General features: G+C 41.0%; 1 protein-coding gene across 3 annotated transcripts in view; it reads right to left on the bottom strand.

Moving 5' to 3' along the window:
- RASA3 (RAS p21 protein activator 3) overlaps positions 1-22956 on the bottom strand; it is a 139745-nt gene that overhangs the window by 34650 nt on the left and 82139 nt on the right. For all 3 annotated transcript variants that reach the window (XR_014492481.1, XM_083362289.1, XM_083362290.1), the window contains 2 exons: positions 11362-11442; positions 9284-9356 (listed from right to left, as the gene is read on the bottom strand). Coding sequence is in view for 2 of the 3 variants with exons in the window: in XM_083362289.1 (XP_083218415.1) it covers positions 9284-9356; positions 11362-11442 (154 nt within the window). In the remaining variant the exon portion in view is untranslated. The remainder of the gene's footprint in view (positions 1-9283; positions 9357-11361; positions 11443-22956) is intronic.

Below are 22956 nucleotides of genomic sequence, written 5' to 3'. Positions count from 1 at the left end.
AGAGCCCTCAGCCAGGCCCCTCCCACCTGGTCACGACGGAGACCCAGCTGTGTGAGCCTGACAGCGTGGGTGAAGATGACCCACAGCTGGCCCTGTTCAAGGACGCCCGACGCAGGAGGCAGTCAATCAGGAGTAAACAGAGGAAGGCAATGGGGCACCTCGGAAGGAGGCAGAGAGAAGCCACGCCCTGAACTGTATAAAAGGGGAATGTGTGGGAGGGCTGGTTTGCTGAAGGCAACCGCTTGAATAGTTCCTGTTTCATAGCTCCTTTTTCATGGTTGGTGTCTTGTTTTGCTCTGTTTTATCTTAATAAATTTGGCAGGCTTTATTCCAGCCTCTTGCCGTTTGTAAAGGGGTTGTCCCTGCTTTTTCTGCAGGGCCGGTAGCAGGCTGGTACAGAACACTATGGAAGTATGATTAAGATATCATAGGGAATATACATAAAATCAACTGATACTGTTTGTTAAAACAATAAGGTCCTTTTATCTGATGTGACAATCTCTCTCGTGAACTCGATCAATTACTAATACTTGAAGTTAAATCTTAACTTACAAATAACTTAGTAAAATTACAAATACTTAAGTTAAAAAACAAGTAATCAATATCCAAGTGAGAACAGGAGGAAATAAAGGAGCAAATCAACCAAAATTAGTGATTAGAAAGAAATTCAGAAACAGTGAATTCAGTGAAGTCATTCCTCCAAATTTTAGTTTCATTTTTAAGAATAAAGCAAACTTTCTTGATTTTTCCCTCTTCCTCTCATCTATTTCCCTACCATTTTATAAGTTACAAGGGAAGGAAGGAAAACAGTGTTGGTAAATATATAACATTGTTTTCCACAATTAAAGCTACATTTTATTTCCCTTACCTAGCGGCTAGCTTTATAATAAATAAATACACCAAGCATTCATATTGGCAATGCAAACTTCAAGTACATATGGACACTTTCGTGCAGAAAGCAAAAGACCTATCTATAAACAGATTCTGTGGAGGAGCGCTGCTTCACCTGCCAATGTCCTCTATATTCTAGCTAGCATAATATAGGAAAGTGGAACTTGCAAGAAAAGTGTTTGCCAATAGTAGAGGAATGTCCTGGGACTGGATATTTCTCGATTTCCCAGAGCTCTCAGTAAAAACTTTATTTTCTAGAAAGGCTTGAAAAGACACAGTCCCTTGGGAATGAAAATAACTTAGCTTCATCTACTACTAATTTATTATTATCCTTGCTATTCAGATAATAGGGCAATATGTTATATTTCTATGTCCAAGGGAAAACCGCTATCAGTGTGACAATACTCCAGACAAATTGTAGAGTTGAAGGCAGGAAAACCAACTGCCCTAAGCAACAACTGAAAGGCTTAGATACAAGATGAAATGAAGGGAGGAAATAAAGAAAGGGAAAAATTTAGTCTGGCATCCTTCACAGTAAAATACCCTGAAGGCTCAGTTGTATAGGCTGTCTTTAAAAGGCCTGGCTTTATTGTTTTGGAGAAATGATGACAGAACTGAAGTCAGATGATGGGGCTTATGCTGATGCTTAATTAGCCCCCTTGGAAATCTGGCTCAGTCCTGCAGGAAGTAAAGGGCCCAAAGGAGTTCCAGTTTGAGACTCATCCCTCCTTCTGCAATTCTTCTACTATATGGCAGATGGCAGTTTAAGATAAATAAATAAATAAGAACTCACATTATAATGACCGTGGCTTAGGTTAATCTGTGATTATGAGTCACTTTGAACTCATCATTTTGCGGGCATATCTAAAATGTAATAACCTTTAGAAGTGATTGCAGGAAGGCTAGAAATATTTATTCAATACAGTTACAGACTGGGTAGTATAATACATGAATATAATATTCTACAATGGAACATACATATGTAGTCTGTGAAACAAAATGGGGTGAACATGTCCCCAAGACACCTTGTCTCATAGCCTTAAACTTTGAGGAAGGAGAAGCAAGTCCACCTCAGCATAATTTATATAAATACCCTTTTCCTCTGAAAACTGGTGTTGCATAAATTTTGCCAGACCTATCTGACCTTTCCCATCTAAGTCCAGATATTATTTTTTAAAATTTATCCTTGCTGTAATATTTCAATGCAGATAGATAGTCCTTGACTTAAGGACATTCTTTCAGTGACATGACAGCGATAAATAGTCTTACTACCCATGCCCAAAGTTACAGCTGTTGCAACGCTCACATGGTCATGTGATCAAAATTTGGAAGCCAAACTTCCAAATTTTGATCACATGACCATGTGAGCGTTGCAACAGCTGTAACTTTGGGCATGGGTGGTAAGACTATTTACAACTGCTGCAACTACCACCACCCACCTATTTCCCCCCCATCTATGTAATTTTGACACCTGCAACTCTGCGGTCCATGCCCCAGTTCACCTTCATTGTCTTCTTGCTCGGCTGCTATCTAGGGCTGGCTTTGTGCTATGAAAAACAGGGGAAAAGGCTGCTTTCAGCCTGTTTTTCCCCTTTTTTTGCAGCACAAAGCCAGCCCAATAAGGTCCAGGAGTGTGGGGGGGGAAAGGGTGTTTTGGCCCATTCTGGCCTCTTTAAGTTAATAAAGCTGGGGTTTGGCAAGCAGCCCCAGGGTCATGTACTGTTTGCCATCCTGCAAGGCAAGGTGCAGAGTGGTCAGAAGGGCAAAGGTGGAGGTGAGATAGTGGGTGAGGGTAACTGGATGCAGACCCTTATCTCGCTGAGGCTCAGGGACAGGAGGGATCAAGGTTAGAATGGATTTGGATTTGGGTACTTCCTTGGTTAATGACTGTTAAAATTCATTTAATGATAACATGGGGATTACCAGAATTGCAGTCACTAAGCAATGCAGTCATGTGATGTCTCACTTTATGATCACATTCTAGTCCTAAATTGAGGATTATCTATACTTCAAGGATGGAAAAGCAAAAGGATAGTGGAAAATAGTATTCAGACAGATTAAAAAGCAATGAAATATAACAGGTGTATGTGTACATGTGAATATATACACACGCAGATTTTAATGCTTTAGAATACTTAAAACATTTATATGTTCCTAAGAATTTGTAACAATTCCCTACCTGCTAAATCAGCCATACCATTCACCTAAAGCCATGCCAATCAATCTCTATGAGGAAATAAAGAACTGTAGATTGTATTTTGCCTAAATGTGTTTTTCACATTTATTTTGGAGATAAATTGAAAAATAATATTGATTTTCTGAAAATCTCCACTTTGAATATATTCAGTGTATGAAAGTTGGTTTTGATATCCAGAAATGTCACCTTCCTTTCTTTAACCTCGAATATGCTTCAAGATGCTTTTCAAACACTTCAAAAGCAACAGCACATGTAAAACATGGGAGGGGACCAATTTACTTTTACTGAAATTATCTATAAATCTTTCACCTAACCCAGCAAAGACAACAAAAGCTTTGAGGTTTTTTTTATTTTTAACGAGGCCTTGACACGGAATGAGAGTACTCCACCCAGCAATAACCACAATATATCTCCTCCCATTAAAAATTCAGAAACTTCTTCCCTAATCAGGTAGCATTATTACTACACATTTTAAAAATGTATTAGCAAACTGATTTAACTACATTTTAAAACTGAGTCAGCCAAAGAAAATTCTTTTCTGAATACAAAGCCAAATAAGCAGACATCTATGAGGTACATGCAGGTTCACATACAGTGCACGACAACAATGGAATTAAAACACCAAAACTAGAATCTTTAGTTATGTATTTAACTTAAATGTATCTTGGAATAAGAGTACAGTGACTCAGTGTGCATTTCCATATATGTTGCAATATTTTGTAAAATATTTCTACTACTTCTTATACAATTAATTTCACTTTCAAATCTTATGAAAGACACCATAAATTCAATTCAATTAGCACTTCAAAATTGGTTACACCTTCCACATTTTGTTAAAATGTTACCAGTTTGAGTCTTTGAAGAGGAAATATAGCCACTGATATACCTGCAGATTGGTTGTCCCAAAGGACATAGGGGTCTTAACAGATTTGATGTACAGTATATGTGTTTTTCAATGTCCACGATTCATACATGTGCATACAATAGCCAATTAAAACTCAATTCACATGATAGCTGTGTCTGCCACCATCACATTTTTATCTTGCACTCTGCAAGTCCCCTATTACCCAACCATAGACATCTGTTTTTTCAGAGAGCTGCATGAAAATATACCATACAGGTTCGCTATATTCCAAAATATATTTTGACTTTTGTACTCCTCCATACAGCATAAGTATCACACAGATTTAGAGTGCGCTGTGTAGGATGAAAACAAAACCCAAGGTATTCTGGCTTAACTACAGTTTTCACATCCTGGTATTTTCCAGATACATTTTAAGCATTTTCATATCCTGGCCCTTTGCCATTCTGTACTCTATTAGTACTTTCTGCCAGCACTTTCTTGACCTGTTCTGCAAAATCTTCTTCCTTTTTAATTGCTGTCTGGCATTTTCAGGAAGTATTCCTGCACAACTGCTTCCTATTTTTCTCGTGTACATATTTCAAGACAAGTATTAACTTCTGAGTATGAGAGGAGTTGAGTATCCAGCCCTACTGAGAATATCTTGCTTCTTCAAGAAGTGTAGATAACACTTTCTTAGCACACACCTTAAACAAACTAATTCTGGCTCTGCTAGGACATCTTTGCTCCTTTTTTTCTCAGACATTTGATGTTGCATAAGAAACTTAAAATTTTGGCTGCACTTATAAATTAATTTTACAAGGGAAGGAAGAGCCCAAAGTCACTATGGTGAAAAGTTTAATTATTCTTGGGAGGAGATGTATTGCTCTTTCAGAAACTGGGTAAAGTCATGTAAGGTTTACTGCATCTTTTTTCTCTAACAGTAGACTCTTTTCAATAATCTCATCCATGACTCCTTTTCCAGAAAGAGCATTTGCAAGATGGTTCCACTCTAGGCTATGCTGAAAGTGACTAGAATTGGCCTCAGGACATTTTAAACTTGCTGATTCTTCTGACCATAATTTATATCTTAGCGGCAGAATCTGGAATTACTTCTAGTCACAGAAAGAGGTAACAGAAAGAATAGAACAGACCAAACCCCTTGAGCTTCCAAGGGGTTTTACTGATCATATATTGTGTTCTTTTCAGTTTGTACCACCCAACTTTTCATGCTCAAAATATTCTGCTGCATCTATACAGCAGGTTTCCTCTGTGATTTTGTCAGTGCCACCTGCACCATCACCAGCTGTTTCATTTGCTTCACCTTCTTTCAGTTCTCCTCACTGCTACCCAACCACAATGATCCAGTTTGTTTCCTTTTTCAACCAGACCTCTTATTTTTGTCTCCTTTTTTCCTGCACTATACAAATATTATGTGCTTCATTTTCTTCTCCAATGAATGAAGAAAATTTCACCACCTTTTGAAGGGCTTACCTCTTTCCTCCTCCCTGAGAAAGCAAGTTACAGGAAACCGCACCCTGAATTGCTTGTGTCAGTGACATTATTCATTGAATAATGAATTGGCAGCATCCCACACAAAGGTACCATAAAAGGCCCATAAGGCCAGGTATAGAAATACTACATCTTTGCCTACACAGGTCAGCTGTTCTGCCTCTCCTGTTATCTCCTGCTTCATTCAAGGAACCATCTCTATCCAAAACTGTTCTTATGTAATAGTTCTGACATCCTTCCTTGCCCATGCTCAGATCTCTACTTCAGGTCATTGTGTGACCTTCCAGATTTCCAAGCCTCCTACCTGCTACCAATTTACCAGCCCCAATTTTCCATATATGTACAAAGTCAGGTGGACTGGAGAATCCTCACTACTCAGCAGAGGTCTAGGATACGTTGTCCTGTACTCAACCCAGGAGGCTTTGTGCTCTGTCAGCTGAAGAAGCACGTGAGACAGCTGGCTAACGAAAACCTTTTATTGTCAGAACCGGGCTAAGAACAGACTTACAATGCCTTCTATTTATACTCCAGCTGGCCGGTCAGCGACCAATCAGGGCTATGCCGGTTTCCCGCTTGTCCAAGCGGGCCAATCGGCGAAGGAGAGTTTTGACAGCCCGGAGCTGTCAAGCTACTCGCGCCTGCGCAGTAACCGGCCGTTCTTGACAGCCGAGAGCTTGCGCAGTAGCTTCTGGCAGCTTTTGACAGCTGTCAAAAGCTGCCAAAGGTTTTACCTCATAACTAGGAACATGGTAACATAACATATAACGTGTGAATACACAACACCTTGCCTCCAGATATAATTTCTTAAGCCCTTGGTCTGAATATCAGTGGGCTTATTTCTTCTTAAACCATTAGCCTGTCCCATTGTTCACACTAACAGAGCATTATTAAATTAATTTAGACATAAAAATAAATGTGTAAACCTTACTGCACTACAAAAAATATGAAAATTATCTGCACAGGCAAATGCAAGATATTACTTCAGTGAGTAAGGATCAGACAAGTTTTGTTCCTGTGGCTCTATAAGGTTGACAGGCATGTATCAGTATGCTCTTGATCTCTTTCCTCAGGCTCAGAAAAACTCTAAACTGCCTCACTGAGAAGTTTTGGTCTGTAACATGACTGGTTAAACTGTGTTTAAATAAAAGGTGGGAGAATTTTTTGTTGTTGTTAAAGGTCTCATTCTCCAGGTCATGCACTGTGGGCATAAGCAATTGCTAGCAGGAGTTAGGCAAGAGTAAGGTAAAAACTAAATCCAAGGTGGCACTGATGATGTTACCTAGTTTGGGCAATGAAATGTCTGTAAGAAAACAAGTAGGCTCAGAGAGCACCAAAGACCCCTCATGTCAACCCTAAGCTACAAATATTCTTTTTCTTTGGCATATACCCTTTTCTCTCTCATTCTTTCGTTTTCCAATATCTTCCTCCTCCTTTCTCTCCTAAAGAGTAGCCAGTTACAAAAAAACTGACAGCTCTTACCAGAGAGTCAATCTTTTCTGATATGGAAATCTTTGGAAATCGGACCAAAGCTTAAATCCCAGGTTGCCACTTTGATTTAAATTGTGTCTTTGACGGTCTAGGTATCATTCACCAAAGTGAATTATATGCAGAAGAGGTTAGGTAGAAATGCAGCAGGGGTTCTGGAAAAATCTTATTATGAAACAGGATTTTAACCATGTCACCTAGAAGTCATAATCTGTTTAAAATTTCCCAATTATGTTTCATATTTCTACCATACTAATTTTAAAATTTTCATGAAGAAACTTAGTCAGGACACTATTTACACTAATTAATTACATTAAATACATTAATTCTACAGTGAGTAGATACTTCTAGATTTCAAATCAGTAGAGCTCCATTACTGCTAAGCTTGTAAGCCACCCTGAGTCTTCGGAGAAGGGCGGGATATAAATGGAATTAAAATAAAAAATAAATAAATAAATTTGCTTATTGTCTACAGCAAGCAAAGTGTAGTTAGCTGTGAGTGACAACTTTCACAGTGAATACATCACTTTATCGATGAAATCACTGGATAATATTAAGTACATTTGTGTCATTCAATAGCAATCTGTTTACAATGTGGAATTATTAGGGATCTACACTGCAAGAGAATGGTTAGGATAATTGAGATAACTCATAAATGGGCAATATGTTAAAAATACAGGTAATTCTCAACTTATGACTGTAATGGAACCTGCCCATTAGTCATAAACCATGAGAATCATAAAATGGGTGATCATATTACCAACTGAATTTAACGACCTTTTTATAGCAGACATTAAGTGAATCACCATGGTTATGTGAATCTGCAGTTGTTAAGCAAGCCCATTGATCACTATGGGGCCTGAAAATACCTGTTTTCAGCAAAAATGTTGTAAATTATAGGTATGTGAATGTGAGGCACTGCAAAGAGCTGTAAACCTAGGCTGGTTGCTGGGTGTCCACATGAGTGGGAGGGGACAATCATCAGGACTGGGTCGTGGGCGCCCATGGGGAGGGAGTCCATCAGCACTTTGAGCTGTCACTAAGCAAGCAACTGTAAGTCCCGGATTACCTTTACTTATTTCCATGAGCTAAAATTTAGGCCTTGTGCCTGCAATCCTACTGTAACTTGCATGTCAAACTGGAATTAATCACATGCACAATTTCCACGCATCATGTCATTTTCTAAATATATTTAATACTTGATAGGAACAGCTGAGACCTTCAGAGGATCTGAGGAGCTGTTGTAATTATTGGCATCCTATTCAGTACTGCAGTAAAGTAGAAAAAGCAGCACAGTGTGAATTGTCAGTGGCCACACAGACAAGGAAGATGACAAAGTACCGATACAGAGCTTCATGTCACACACATCAAACTCTTTGTTTCACTACTGCGTAGAACACAGCACCCAACTGGTGGTGCTGCACAGAAAAAAGAAAGCTCTCAGAGCATTTTCTCATTTTTTCCTCTAACAATCTGGGCAGGAGCTGTACCAAGGTGGGGAAAAACCAGTATTTGCCTCAAACCTGGTAGCTGGCACTGAGATTTTGGAGAATGATGACCTTCCAACATAGACAGTACTGATGTGGCTGGATCAGTGGTCTGATCCAATATGAAGAATCTCTATATTCAGTGATTTAACTTAGCTACTGCACACTAGTCACTGTGAGGATGGTCCTTGAACATCTAGTAAGTTAGTGGACAAGAATAATGAAATAAAAGAATCTGGAGTGACCAGGATTCAGAACTGAAATGAACTTTTTCAAAGTTTGCATTTATCCCTATAGCTACCATTATCAAAACAAAAGAAAATAGGGAGGGGGGGAGAACAGTTCTGAAGGATGCTAGATTTTACCTCCTTTCGTTTTTTTTTACAAAGTCCTGTTATACAACATCTTTGGCATTCTCAGCGGAAAGGAAGTGCTTTCTATTGAAGCAAAGAGACCTTTTGTGTGATAGCATGTTGGCAATTAACCAATGAACTCCAGTTTTGAATGGGTTGCTGCTACTTTTTTTAAAGCTTTTTATATTTCCTCTGAGACAACCATCCCATTATTGATTAAAAAAAAATAGCAGAGGACCCATAAAGCTCCAAAGTCAACAGGAATCACTTATCAGCACCAATCCAAAATTGGATGACTGGTTCCGAAGCATCAAATGAGGAGTTCAGAAATTCTCTGCAGAAGAACAATATTGCATTCAGCTGGAAAGTACATTTCTGCTCCACCAAATAGCTGGCTGGTTCCAGGATATACTTCAGGCTGTAGCTTGAGCACTCTCTAAAATCCAGCAGCTGGCACAGCATGGAACTATGACAATCATCTACAGCAGAACATTCCCCCTTCCTCCAAAATACCAACCTGAAAATAAATTACTTCATCAAATTGTGGATTGTTTGTCTTCTTTTTAACTTTAGTCTTTTTGACTTCAGATCTGCAAGAAAAAAAGGCCAGGGCAGAAATGTTACCCAACATAGGATAAGCTGAAAAGTGTCAAGCCTAGTGTTAGAGTTATCTTAAAAGTATGTTTAACAGTGGCCTTTTTGGTTATTTCATCTCTCTAAGCTTCTTGCAGGATGAGACAGGAAGTAAACCTTCAGATTGTCCATATCTTTTAGTGTAATTTTTTTAAAAAAACAAACAATTACCAATTAAGGACATACACATGTACATTCTGTCTTTCCTCTAAAACAGGGGTGTCAAACTCAATTTCATTGAGGGCCGCATCAGCATTGCGGTTGCCTTCGTGTGTGTGTGTGTGTGTGTGTGTGTGTGTGGCCAGGGTGGGCGTGGCTGGAGTGGGTGTGGCCAACTGGGTGGGCATGGCCAGCTCTACATCGTTCGTGTCAAGGGTGTCTATGGGGGCCTGGGCAGGAATGGGACAGATCTGAGGGTCTCTGGCAGAAGGAGGGTGGGACCAGGGTAAGTGCCAAGGCATGGTCCACTGAAGGAGCCTCACTGTTTCTCTCAGGCCATGCGGGTGGGGGGGGGCTGGATGGTGGCGCGGAGGTCAAACGCCCTGCCTGGCCCTCAAGCACCCACGGCACTAAGCCCAGCCCCACTTCCCCAAGGGGATGCCCAGCTGCACTTACCTCCTCCTCAAGGCTGCTGCTGCTGCTGCTGTGCTTGCTCTCCTTAGCCAGGTTGCTCATGATGGGTATGAGGGCAAAGTCAGAGGGAGGCCCACTACCTCTCCATGTTAGGCGACCTGGCTTTGTATCCAAAGCTTCCTTAGCAATAGGATTGGAGACCCCCCAGGATAGGCCAAGAGCAGGGGACAAGGGGATGGTGAAAGGGCAGCAGGGAAAGACTAAGGCAGGACTTCCCTCAGACCTTCCTTCCTTCCTTCCTTCCTTCCTTCCTTCCTTCCTTCCTTCCTTCCTTCCTTCCTTCCTTAGACTGGTGGGAAAATATTAGAGATGAGGGAGGGAGAAAAACAGGCAAGAAACGCAGCTGGAGAAGTGTCATCCTTCGTGAAGAATGAAGAAATGCACCATCATCTGGAAGTGGCCAGCACATGGCCCTTGCCTACTTCACATATCTGGCTTGGTGGGCTCTGGGGGGGAGGATGCCATGAGCAACATGAGTTGACATTACCTGTGCAATGCTGCCCAGCCCCTAGCCTGCCCGAAGTAGGCAGGGCCATGTGCTGGCCACTTCCAGGCAATGGTGCATTTCTTCATTCCTCACAAAAGGTGATACCTCCCCAGCGCGCGCCCAGGAAGCGGGGCCGATGCGCTAGGGGCCTGTCGCTCGCTGCTTCCAGACGGCCTTGTGGAGGTAAGACTGAATGCGTTTCAGCATAGATGGCCACCATGGAATTGTACATTGGCTCCCGGCTGGCCTGGGCCAGGGCCAAAGCAGCGGGGGGCGTTCCCTCACTGTTTCCAGGATGGCTTTGTGGGCCACATGAAACCACTTCGCGAGCCGGATCTGGCCCCTGGGCCTTGTGTTTGACATGTCTGCTCTAGAAGTTCAAAGAAACCCTATGATTTTCAGTTCCTGAGTGTGGACTTAAATTTGCATATCTCTAATTCTAGTCCAACTTTCCAAACTCGCATCAACAAAAAGCAAGCACTGTAATTATCTTGTGCTGAGTTTTTTCTCATTTTCTTAAAGCTTTATAAAGTGATTTATAAAGAAGATAACCTGTTCTATGCTCTTAAATAGTGTAATAGGGCATAATCAGCTCTTTGAATTATGCCCAGACTAGTTGCCAGTGGACCTCTTACAACGGAATCACATGATTTGGGGCAACAGCAATAGTTTGACCAGTAGATGTTACCACAATAAAATCTGATTCTCCATAAAGAGAAGTAGGAATTTAATATTAACTCCCAAATTCTTAAAGACAGTCTCCATTTTTATTTATTTCATTGGATTCTTCATTTAACTTTAACCAGATTGCAAAAAATGAGTAAGCAATAAATGTTACTAACCTGTATGGTCCTGCTAGTGTAACTGTTGCATAAGGATCACACTGGCCATTCACAATCGGGAGCCCCTGGCATTCTAGAACTCTAAACAAAAAGACAACTATTACATAGAATATCACTATAGGAAATGCAACAAAAGGTTGCTCTTCAAATTTTTTGTTTCACTTCAAAAATGCAGAATACCACAAATTGCCACATGGATTGCCCTTTTGTTACAGAGGTGTCTGCAGGTTAAAAAAAAAATCAAAATGGGAGCTCCGGTGGTGTTGATTGGAGTATTGCTGCATGTTGATATGTATTAAAAACAAAAAGACGGCTGCAGGAATTAGATATGTCTAGTCCAGTAAAGAGGAGGACTGGGGGTGACATGATAGCAGTGTTCCAATATTTGAGAGGCTGCCACGAGAAGACAAGACAAGAAACAATGGATGGAAACTAATCAAGGAGAGAATCAAGCGAGAGCTAAGGAGAAATTTACTGACAGTGAGAACAATTAACCAGTGCAACGGCTTGCCCTCAGAAGCTGTGGGTGCTGCATCACTGAGACTTTTATCAAGAGACTAGACAGCCACTTCTCTGGAATGGTATAGGGTCTCCTGCTTGAGCAGGGGGTTGGACTTCCAATGTCCCTTCCAGCTCTGTTATTCTGTAGTTTGGTAAGCACTGTGAGGGCTGCCATCTTGACTATACCTTGCAGATGCTCCTATTTTGTTAAAACTGATTTTTGTTGGATCACAAATATAATAGAACAGGAGGCAGAATAATAATCAGATAAAATAAACTTTTATAACCATACATTTTTTTAAAAAAATGTGCTTAAGATCCTCTTCAAAATATATTGCAGAACAAAAGACATTAGAGACTTGCTGACTGCAGTCTTCAGTCAAATGTCAGGAGAACAGAGAACCAAATTCAACATGCATCTGGATAGAAAGCCAAAAGAGAATCACTCTGCACAGCCATACAATTATTCATTCATGTGGAAATCTATAAATGCTCATGTAATTAATGTCAACTCTATGGCCCTTAAAAAGAGATGACAATCTATTGGCTTTGAGCTCAAGAAAGGCAAGTTATGAGCTCATTCTTGCCTAACAAATATGAGGCCCTGGTATTTAATTAAGAAAAGGTTTGGTTTTTCCCCCTCTAATTTCTGTTGAGAGAGAGAGAGAGAGAGAGAGAGAGAGAGAGAGAGAGAGAAAGAGAGAGAGAGAGAGAGAGAGAGAAGGCACTGTGGAAGTATCATTCTGTCATTATCCGTGGTGTGGAATTTTCTTTGCAACAGCACTCTGCTCCCATTTCACCTACATGTGAAGCAGCAATACAGCTGTAGCATCCTTGCTGATAAGGTAACAGATGAAGATCACTCGTGTACCTCATGGGCACTACATCAAGGTAGAATGACATCAACAGATTATAGAATCTGAGAAACCAAATCACGGTCTCTCCAGAGACTATTTTACCACTGTATAATAGGCTCTTCAACAAATCTCTAATGTTTCCTCACATTAGCAAAAAGAATTCCATCCAAGAAACCAGTTCTGCTTCCTAATAGGACTCATTTTCTATTAGCCCAAAATCTGTTGCAGAACCATCAGATACGGTATTTATTTTATCTATAAGTTTGTAATAAATAGAACTTGGTGGTGTACCTTTTTGAGCAACTTTTCCCTTTCTTGACTAAACTCTATTAAATTACAACTGCTACCTCCTAGCTCAGATACTGCCTAAGGTTGATGGCAGTTGAAATTATTGTCAAAGCCATGTTCATATGTTCTCCTTCTGTCCTTCATTCAGGAGGAAAGAGTATTAATATCAGTTTTACTGCACTCATAGCCTGCCTTTATTGTGCTTCAGTAATTAAGCCTGGTGATGTTGCTATGCTCACACAACACTGAGTAGTTTGAGCAGCAATCCTTTCAACCAGCATCACAGATGAGTGAGAAAACAAACACCAGCCTCTCCATTGTATATGGAGTGAATTACTGAGTGAATTGGGGGTTGAAGCACTGATTTGGGGGAGGAAAGGGGATTGTCTAACAGGTATATCAACCTTCCATTTCTCTGACAATACTGCCAAATAATCTGCAAGTGATTGGAACAGCTGACTTGAAATACAAAGCAGAGAAGCCTGAACCAGAGACTTCTCAGTGCTATTGAACCACTGGATCTTTATTTTCTTTCTTACTCCTGAACACAATTTCCCTCAAGAAAATGAGGAAAATTATGTTTGGTGAGCCAGAAAGGCTGGTTTCAATTTCTCTCCCCACTCCCTTGTGTTTATATGTCTCACGTGCTTTCTTTATTTTATGATCTCCCAAATAGCAGCATTCCTGGCTGACAGAACTATCAATCTCCTGAGTTGCAATGTAAAGAGAAAAAGATTAGCTGTCTGCTCTCTTTCACGGCCAAATCCAAAATGGCCCTGCAGGCACAACATCCAACAACCAGTTGAGGAGGGGGAATTTCCTCCAGAGTTTAGTTGGGCCAGCTGTACAGATCCCTTCCCCAATCAGGTCCTCTCTGGACTCTTTCCTGTGATAACCTAGACTTTACAGATGGCAAGTTTTCTGTTGGGAGAAGAACAAAAATACAATTCCCAAAGTAGAACAATAAAGACTGGTTCTAAGCTGACATCATGAGGGCATGTCCCTTGAAAACAGCTAGTCTTCATGTCAAGGGAAGCAAAATGTGAGATTAACAAACTGGAGGAAGTAGATTTAGTGCCTGGTTTTGGCATTAGTCAACTAAGATCATGAAGGTAGTATTTGACTACTAGAAACTGAACAGCTGCAGGAAAAGGAAGTATAGCTTCACAAGAATTTTAGCTCTGATAGAAATCACCATGGGCTGCTCCAAACAGTTCCTACCTGGACAAAAAAATCCATCTTAAGTTCTGTAGTAATGCTTGTTTTATTCTAGTCTTTCCTACTTCCTCTGTTTGGAGAACAATATTCTCAAATTTCTTGTAAAACAAGAAAGTCTAATTCTCTCTCTTTCATCCAATTTCTCCGGCTTTCCTGATCAATTCAGCAATTAAACACAGACATCCAGACTTTACATAGCTCAATTAATTCTCCAGGCCAGAAATTCCAAAAGTCTCACAGTCACAGTCTGGTTAGTTAAGAATATTCATCGTCAACAAGCAATGAGATTAAACAAAATAGGTGACTGTCCACTGCCAGTGTCAAGGTGCAAGTGGCTCTTATATTCACAATAATTCAAACCCATAGCAATTTCCTTCTGCCCTTTCCACAAATTAATTGTCCAGTGCTGGGAGACCTTGAAGCTGAACGGTTGTTGAGCGATTACTCTGTATATAAGTGAAATCTATGATCTGAGAATCACTGGATATTAGCTTACAAGGCACGATTTATATCTTTTCCCCATTCAGGAAAAACCTCTGTTGCAACTATTTGATTATCTATAGCAATATTTGAAGGATACTTCCATTATGCTTGAAAAAATGAAGAAATTGTGTCCCTGAAATTTGCATTTGCTGGACAAGCGTTCCTTCACATATGCTTTGAGACAGATACAGGGATGGCTTTCAAATAATCATTGACAAGAAGCAATTCATCCTTAATGGCTTCACAGGAACCAATCTTGTGTTATAAATCATAAAGCGTCTCTCAGAATGAGGCTTTGAGTTTGTAAAACACCAGCTGGAATACTTAGTAGAGGAAGCAGAGGGGAAAAACCTGTCAGTTATAATGCTGTCTTAAGACAGGGAGTCAATTCATTAGTAGCTGAATTGTTTTATGAGTTGATTGTGAAAGTGCTCCAAGCTTTTCTTTTCTTTTCTTTAAGAAAAAGACCATTCACAAAATCCTTCCATTCATATTTGTTACTATAAAAACCCAGATTCCATTTTCCTCAACGAAGATGTGAGCAGAATTTTAATGAATGCTAATGCACAACGAGATGTCAAAAGAATGACTTTTACACTTTTAAAAAAGCAACTAAAGACCCAGCATTTCTGTTTCTATGTAAAATCTCACATCATACTGAAAACTTTTTTTGCACAAGTTAACAATTCATGAACAGGAAGTGATGTTTCTAAATAGTTAGAATGAGGGGACAAAAAAAGGGCCACACAACAACTTTAGTCAAGCAGCCTTAAAAACAAGGTAATTGTGTAAATCCAGAAAGTGAATGTGATATAGAAAATGTTAACAGAAATGAAAATACTAGTTGCATAAATTAGGTTAAAGAGTTCTCATTAAATTAAGATAGCAGCTCTATAATAATGGAAACAGAGAGAGAGATAAAACACTGGGACTTTTACTGTATGGTTAAGAAAGAAATACAAAGGGGAGAAAACAATGTAAGAAAATTAAAAAACTGACTTCCATGTCATTTAATGAAAAAGAATAAATCCTCAACATCTGTTAAATTTGTTTAATTAGTTTTCAAGACTAGTAAGAGAAGAAGCCCACGGAATATTAAACTGAAGGAATTATTAGGGTCTATTTTGCTAATCCTAATTAAGGCAACTATATAATTTTAAAGGTACAATGATATTATAGATCAGCCCTAAGGAAACTTACTAAATGAATGAGGAGGAAAGAGACAAGAAAAAGAGGAACATATCAGAGAAGCTGTATGGTCTGAGGGATTACATCTCATCTATGAAGGATAATAAAGCAATCTCTTAAACATAACCATGAAGGACTATCCATTTCTTGGTGAGTAAGCAGAGATTATGTGAGGAATATAAGGTAGCCAAATTCCAGAGAATGCACTCACTGAGGAACTGAACAGGGAAAGCAAAGACCAGCTCTAAACAGTGGAGTTTCTAATAATTTTTCTTTCAAGTGAACTCTATATATTTGGCTATTCTAGGAGCTTGGGAAGAGAACCTGAAAAATCCTTCTGCTGTAAAATGAAAGAACAGGAGTTTGCAGTTGAAATCTGCTATATTCGTAACATGTTCCTATTTTAGAGCAACCTGGAAAATATAAGCCTGTAGACGTTCTTGAGGAAAAGTCAAGGACTGGCAATTTGGTGGAAGTAATGATTATCAAATTTGCACCAAGTTTGACAGCTAGTACCTTAGGAAGGAAAAATAAAATGTATATGTCAATGCTGCAACTTCCTCTTCGGTTCCACAGTTGGGAGGGTGGAGTTGTGCTTTTAAGATTAGACAAAACAATAAATTGTCCTGTGGGAAACAAGGTCATTGCTGCTTGGGTTTTGGTGAGTTGAGCCTTCCCTTAGAGAGCCTGCCAAAGTAGTTTATTGGGGAATGTGATTAATGACATTTTACTGGGGTGGGAAGTTCAACTTTGTAACCTTTGGGAGAGAACTTCAGTCTTGGTTTCACTTTTGATTGTGCTGATACTTTGTAGCCAATAAATATGTTCTTTAAGGGAACCTTCTGCCTTGGAGTTCTGTTTTTACTGGTCTCATCTATCAGAACCATAACATTAAAACAAGACTCCAATTCATTTTTAAACATGGGGTCCTGAGCCCTGGTAGCCTACCTAAACTTTTGAGAGGACAACAATATTGTGTCTAGCACAATACCAACAAAGAGGAAAAATAACAGTTCTCAAAAGAAACCACGGTGGCTGCATAAAGAACTCTGACAAATTGAAAGATAAAAAGGACAAGTATAGAAAGTGGAAAGAGGGACACATAACTAAGTCAGAAGATCAGCAAATAGCCCGAGCCTGAAAAGATAAAGTGAGGGAAGCTAAGGCTCAAAATGAACTAAGGCTTGCGACCAAAGTCAAAAATAACAAAAAAAGCTTCTTTCAACATGTAAAAAACAAGAAAAAAGTGAAGGAAATGATTGGTCCATTAGTGGGGGAAAGTGGCAAGAAGGTGACAAGCAACAAGAAGAAAGCAGAACTATTTAACTCGTTTTTTGCATCTGTCTTTACACAAAGGGAAAAAACAGACCAGCCTATCAAAAATAGTGCCATAAAAATAGAATAGAAACACAAGTTAAGATAGGCAAGAAAAGGGTAAGTGAGCACCTGTCCAGTCTAGATGAGTTCAAATCACCAGGACCAGATGGATTACACCCCAAGGTTCTCAAGGAACTGGCAAATGTGATCTCAGAACCACTGAACTATATTTTTCAAAGATCCTGGAGCACTGGGGAACTACCAGAGGATTGGAAAAGAGCTGATGTAGTTCCCATCTTCAAAAAAGGAGAAAAATGGATCCAGGAAATTACAGACCTATCAGCCTGACCTCAATACCTGGGAAGATTCTGGAAAAGATAATCAAACAACGAATCAGCGAGCACCTTGATGCGAACAAAGTTATCACTAAAAGCCAACATGGGTTTGTCAAAAACAAATCATGCCAGACAAAACTTATTGCATTCTTTGACCAAGTGACAAAATTAGTGGATCAGAGGAATGGTGTGGATATAATTTACTTGGACTTCAGTAAGGCATTTGATAAAGTAGATCACAACCTTCTACTTGAAAAGATAGAAAAATGTGGATTAGATAGCATCACCACCAGATGGATTTGTAGCTGGCTGACCGGCCGTACTCAGCGTGTGGTCCTCAATGGAATCGCATCTACATGGAGGGAAGTGTGTAGTAGGTGCCCCAGGGCTCTGTTCTGGGCCCGGTGCTCTTCAACATCTTCATCAGTGATTTGGATGAAGGGATAAATGGGGAACTCATCACATTTGCAGATGATACCAAGCTGGCAGGAATAGCCAACATTCCAGAAGACAGGCTTAAGATACAGGAGGATCTGGACAGACTTGAACACTGGGCGCTATCTAACAAAATGAAATTCAATGGTGAAAAAAGTAAGGTTCTACATTTAGGCAAGAAAAACCAAGTGTACAGGTATAGTATAGGGGGTACCTTGCTCAATAGTAGTAACTGTGAGAAACCCTGTTTTTCTCTGCAGCCTCTTGAAACCTTTCAGGGAGTCCTCTTTAAGACCTTCTGCAAGACAGACACCTGGTCCCCTTGTAGTGGAGGGAGAGACTTATTATGAAATAAAACAAATCCTTGAGTCTAGGTTATGCAAAGGAAAACTACAGTATTAGGTATAGTGCAGGGGTCGGCAACCTAAAAAAGAAAAAGAGCCACTGGGAACCGGTTCCATCACAAATTAAAAAAAGAGGGAGCCGCGTGCGTGTGTCCATGCACGCGCATGCGCAAAAAGTTTTTTTGCGCATGCGCGGACGCACGCGGCTGCCATTTTTAAAAAAATGAGATGGAACCGGTTCCCGGTTGCCCGATGGCGACGGCCCGTCTGCAAAGCTGCCGCTTTCGGCAGCTTTGCAGACGGGCCGTGGCAGCTTCCGCAAAGAGCGGCGCCCCTGCCCATTCCGAGAGGTGCGCGCGCACCTCTCCGAACGACCGGAGGTGCGCGCGCACCTCCCCAAACCTTTGGGGAGGTGCGCGCGTACCTCCGTGCGAAGGGGCAGCGGTGCCGCTCTTTCAGGAAACCCGCCGCGGCCCGTCTGTGAAGCTGCCGAAAGCGGCAGCTTAGCAAACGGGCCGCGGCAGCTTCCGCAAAGAGCGGCGCCCCTGCCCATTCCGAGAGGTGCGCGCGCACCTCTCCGAACGACCGGAGTTGCGCGCGCACCTCCCCAAACCTTTGGGGAGGTGCGCGCGTACCTCCGTGCGAAGGGGCAGCAGCGCCGCTCTTTCAGGAAGCTGCCGAAAGCGAAGGGGCAGCGGCGCCGCTCTTTCAGGAAGCTGCCGAAAGCGAAGGGGCAGCGGCGCCGCTCTTTCAGGAAGCTGCCGAAAGCGGCAGCTTCCTGAAAGAGCGGCACCGCTGCCCGTTCTCCGAACGACCGGAGTTGCGCACGCACCTCCCCAAACCTTTGGGGAGGTGCGCGCGTACCTCCGTGCGAAGGGGCAGCAGCGCCGCTCTTTCAGGAAGCTGCCGAAAGCGAAGGGGCAGCGGCGCCGCTCTTTCAGGAAGCTGCCGAAAGCGGCAGCTTCCTGAAAGAGCGGCACCGCTGCCCGTTCGCGCGGAGGTACGCGCGCACCTCCCCAAAGGTTTGGGGAGGTGCGCGCGCACCTCCGGTCGTTCGGAGAGGTGCGCGCGCACCTCTCGGAATGGGCAGGGGCGCCGCTCTTTGCGGAAGCTGCCGCGGCCCGTCTGCTAAGCTGCCGCTTTCGGCAGCTTCACAGACGGGCCGAGGCGGGCTTCCTGAAAGAGCGGCACCGCTGCCCATTCGCGCGGAGGTACGCGCGCACCTCTCCAAAGGTTTGGGGAGGTGCGCGCGCACCTCCGCCCATTCGGGGAGGTGCGCGTGCACCTCTCCAAACGGGCGGTGCCACTCTCCATTTGGAGAGGTGCGCGCGCACCACTGCCCGTTGGAAGAGGTGCGCGCGCACCGGGCGGCTGGGAGCCGCAAGAGACGGCTCAAAGAGCCGCATGCGGCTCCGGAGCCGCAGGTTGCCGACCTGTGGTATAGTGGAAAGGGTACCCACTATCAGGACACTTGGGTAAAAACTACCGAGGTCAAAGCAGATAGATTGATACATATATTTTTTGATAAGCACCCTCATAAGCCTCTTCTTCATTTACAGGATTTCTCTTTTCTCTAGAGGATCCCACTGTCAACGCTGCAACTTCATTTTCAGTTGCCACAGTTGGGAAGGGAGAGTTGTGCTTTTAAGATTAGACAAAACAATAAATTGTCCTGTGGGAAACACATTCATTGCTGCTTGGGTTTTGGCAGGTTGAGCCTTCTGTTAGAAAGCCTGCCTAAGTAGTTTATTAGGGAATGTGATTAATGGCATATTACTGGGGTGGGAAGTTCAACTTTGTAACCTTTGGGAGGGAACTTCAATCTTGGTTTCACTTTTGATTGTGCTGATACTTTGTAGCCAATAAATATGTTCTTTAAGGAAACCTCTTGCCTTGGAGTTCTGTTTTTACTGGTCTCAAAGTTAAAGAGAAATTGGCTCAAAGTAAGAGAATAAAGTTACCCACTTAAGAAACAAACAATAATTGAACACATTTAGAATGAGAAATGCTTGGTTCATCAATAATACTTCTGGAGAATATTTATTGAGTGGTTACTAGATATATGAGTTAGCAATAGCTGTAACAAAGAAAAGTTCAGTTTTAGCTAAAAGAGGGCTTGATAGCACTTTTGTAATACCGGAAAGATCTCACATAGAAAGTTAGGTCTTGGTTTTGCATTGCTCCAGAGTGCAAGACATGGAATAATGGATTTAAGTTACAGGAAGTAAATGTCAAAAACAATTTCCTAACATAAAAATAGTTTGGTAGTGGAATCAATTATCTAAAAGAGTAGCAGGTTCCCCTTTACTGAATGTGTTCAAGTAGAGGAGAGACAGCCATCTGTCAGGGATGCCTTAATCTGTAATTCAGTCCTGACCAGGGAGACCGATATGATCATCTCAAACTTATTTGTTCTCATCAGTCAGCCATACCCACACTATGTGTGTGTGTGTGTGTTGTGTGTGTCTGTGTGTATACATTACAGCAAACCTAAACATTTGCAGTCTTGCTTCCCAGAGGTCCCAAATGTTTATAAATATTGTAAATTTGCAAAAGCACAAATAGGAAGACAGTAGAAACTGAGTAGCCTTTTTCTTTTTCCTTTATTTTATTCTTTTAAAAAATTTTAGTTGTCAAATTTACTTAACTCATCTTTTTTTGCAACATGCACAAAATATTAAGTAATAATACAGAAGAGACCTTAATACTAAGTATTCAGCTTAAGACAGAAACCTATATTGTTATAATAAAATATTTTGATGTAATTTGCAGTTTTTAAACGTTATATTCAGATCTCAATAAAAAAGCTAAATAATTTTATGCTCATTAACACTGACAATTTAAATTATAATTAATACTGATATAATATTTCTATCTTTTTTATATTCACTGGCCTTAAGTTATCTAAACACCAGAGCATTAATTATCTTTAGCCAATACTGTAAAAATACCACTTTAGTGAAATAATGTTATTTATTTTGTATATTTCAGAACAGTAAAATCAAAAATAAAATAATTTTAAAAACTATATGGAAACACTGCAGGCGGCTATGAAGGATTTTCAGCCATCAGTATACTAATAGCACCCAATTCTGCTACACCCTACAGGTAGTCCTCAATGTACAACCACAATAGAGCCCAAAATTTCTGTTGCTAAGTGAGACATTTGTTTTTGCGCCATTTTATGACTTTACTTGCCACATGTGTTAAATGAATCACTGCAGTTCTTAAACTAGTAAAATGGCTGTTAAATGAACCTAGTTTCCCCGCTGACTTTGCTTGTCAGAAGGTTGCAAAAGGGGATCGCATGACCCTGGGACACTGCAACTGTCATAAACGTGAATCAGTTTTCAAGCATCCAAATGTAAATCACTTGAACATGGGGATGCTGCAACGGTCATAAGTGTGAAAAATGGTCATAAGTCACTTTTTTCAGTGCTGTTGTAACTTCAGTCATTACACAAATTGTTGTAAGTTGAGGACTACTTGTATTTTCTAACCCCAAGGTAACAATCACTACTCTTCAAAATTGCTTAATCTCAGTAAAGGGCTGGATGAGGCCTAAGAAGCTGAAATAAACGATAAAATAAAAATAGACAAAACAGTGCTGTTGGTGCGGTAAAAGCTAGAGCCTGGGACAAAATTTGTTCTAGATAGAAGTGTGATTGGCTAGAAAAATCAGGATTGCCGTTGGGGAATGTTCTTGGGCCTTCAGCAGACACCGCATTGCATTGTTGCAATGAAGAACGTGTTTGTGCAACCATAATGCACTAATAAGTTACCTAGTTTGGTAATGAAATGTCTGCAAGAAAACAACCAAGCTCAGAGAGCACCAAAGACCCTGTGTTTCCCAAAACTTTATGTAGCTTTGTAAAGCTGAAGAGGGAATTTAAAAAAAAAAAAGTCATAAGAGCCTTGGTGGAGCAGTGGGCTAATGCCTCCTTAAGTAACACCAGCTGCCTGCAATTATTGCAGGTTCGCATCCCACCAGGCTCAAGGTTGACTCAGCCTTCCATCCTTCTGAGGTAGGTAAAATGAGGACCCAGATTGTTGGGGGCAATTAAGCTGACTTTGTAATAATGCCGCTTGGGGGGGGGGGTGTATGAAAGCCCTAATAAGCAGGCATATACATAGAATGAAGGCTACTGCTAAGCTTGTAAGCCGCCCTGAGTCTTCGGAGAAGGGCGGGATATAAATGGAATTAAAATAAATAAAATAAATAAAATAAAATAAATAAGCACAAGACAAACATGAACATTACATGAGAAGTACACTAGCAGTAGGTTGGAGCCAGAGATAAGATGTAATCAGAGAAGGGAAGCCCAGAGAGATAAAACCAGCATTTCAGAATAAAGTGGAATCTTCTAAGTGAGGAAGTGAGGATTTAACAGGCAAGCCTGTCACTCTTGTTCAGCCCATCTCATGTCACAGGTCTGTTGTTGAGGGGAAATAGAGGAAGAAGTAGTATTATCTGTGTTCACCACTTTAAGTTATTTATAAAAATAGTAAAGGCGGGATACAAATAAATAAGAAAAATAATCCCCAGAAAAATTATTTTTTTTGCCTTTTCATCTGTATTGCCTTATATGACATCATTGCATTTTATAACATGAAATTTGGAGTGCATTC

This window comes from Vipera ursinii (genome assembly GCF_947247035.1).
Source record: "Vipera ursinii genome assembly, chromosome: 4".
Classification (NCBI taxonomy): domain Eukaryota; kingdom Metazoa; phylum Chordata; class Lepidosauria; order Squamata; family Viperidae; genus Vipera; species Vipera ursinii.
Note: the sequence above shows the minus strand (reverse complement) of the source record. Positions and strands in the feature narration are given on the sequence as shown.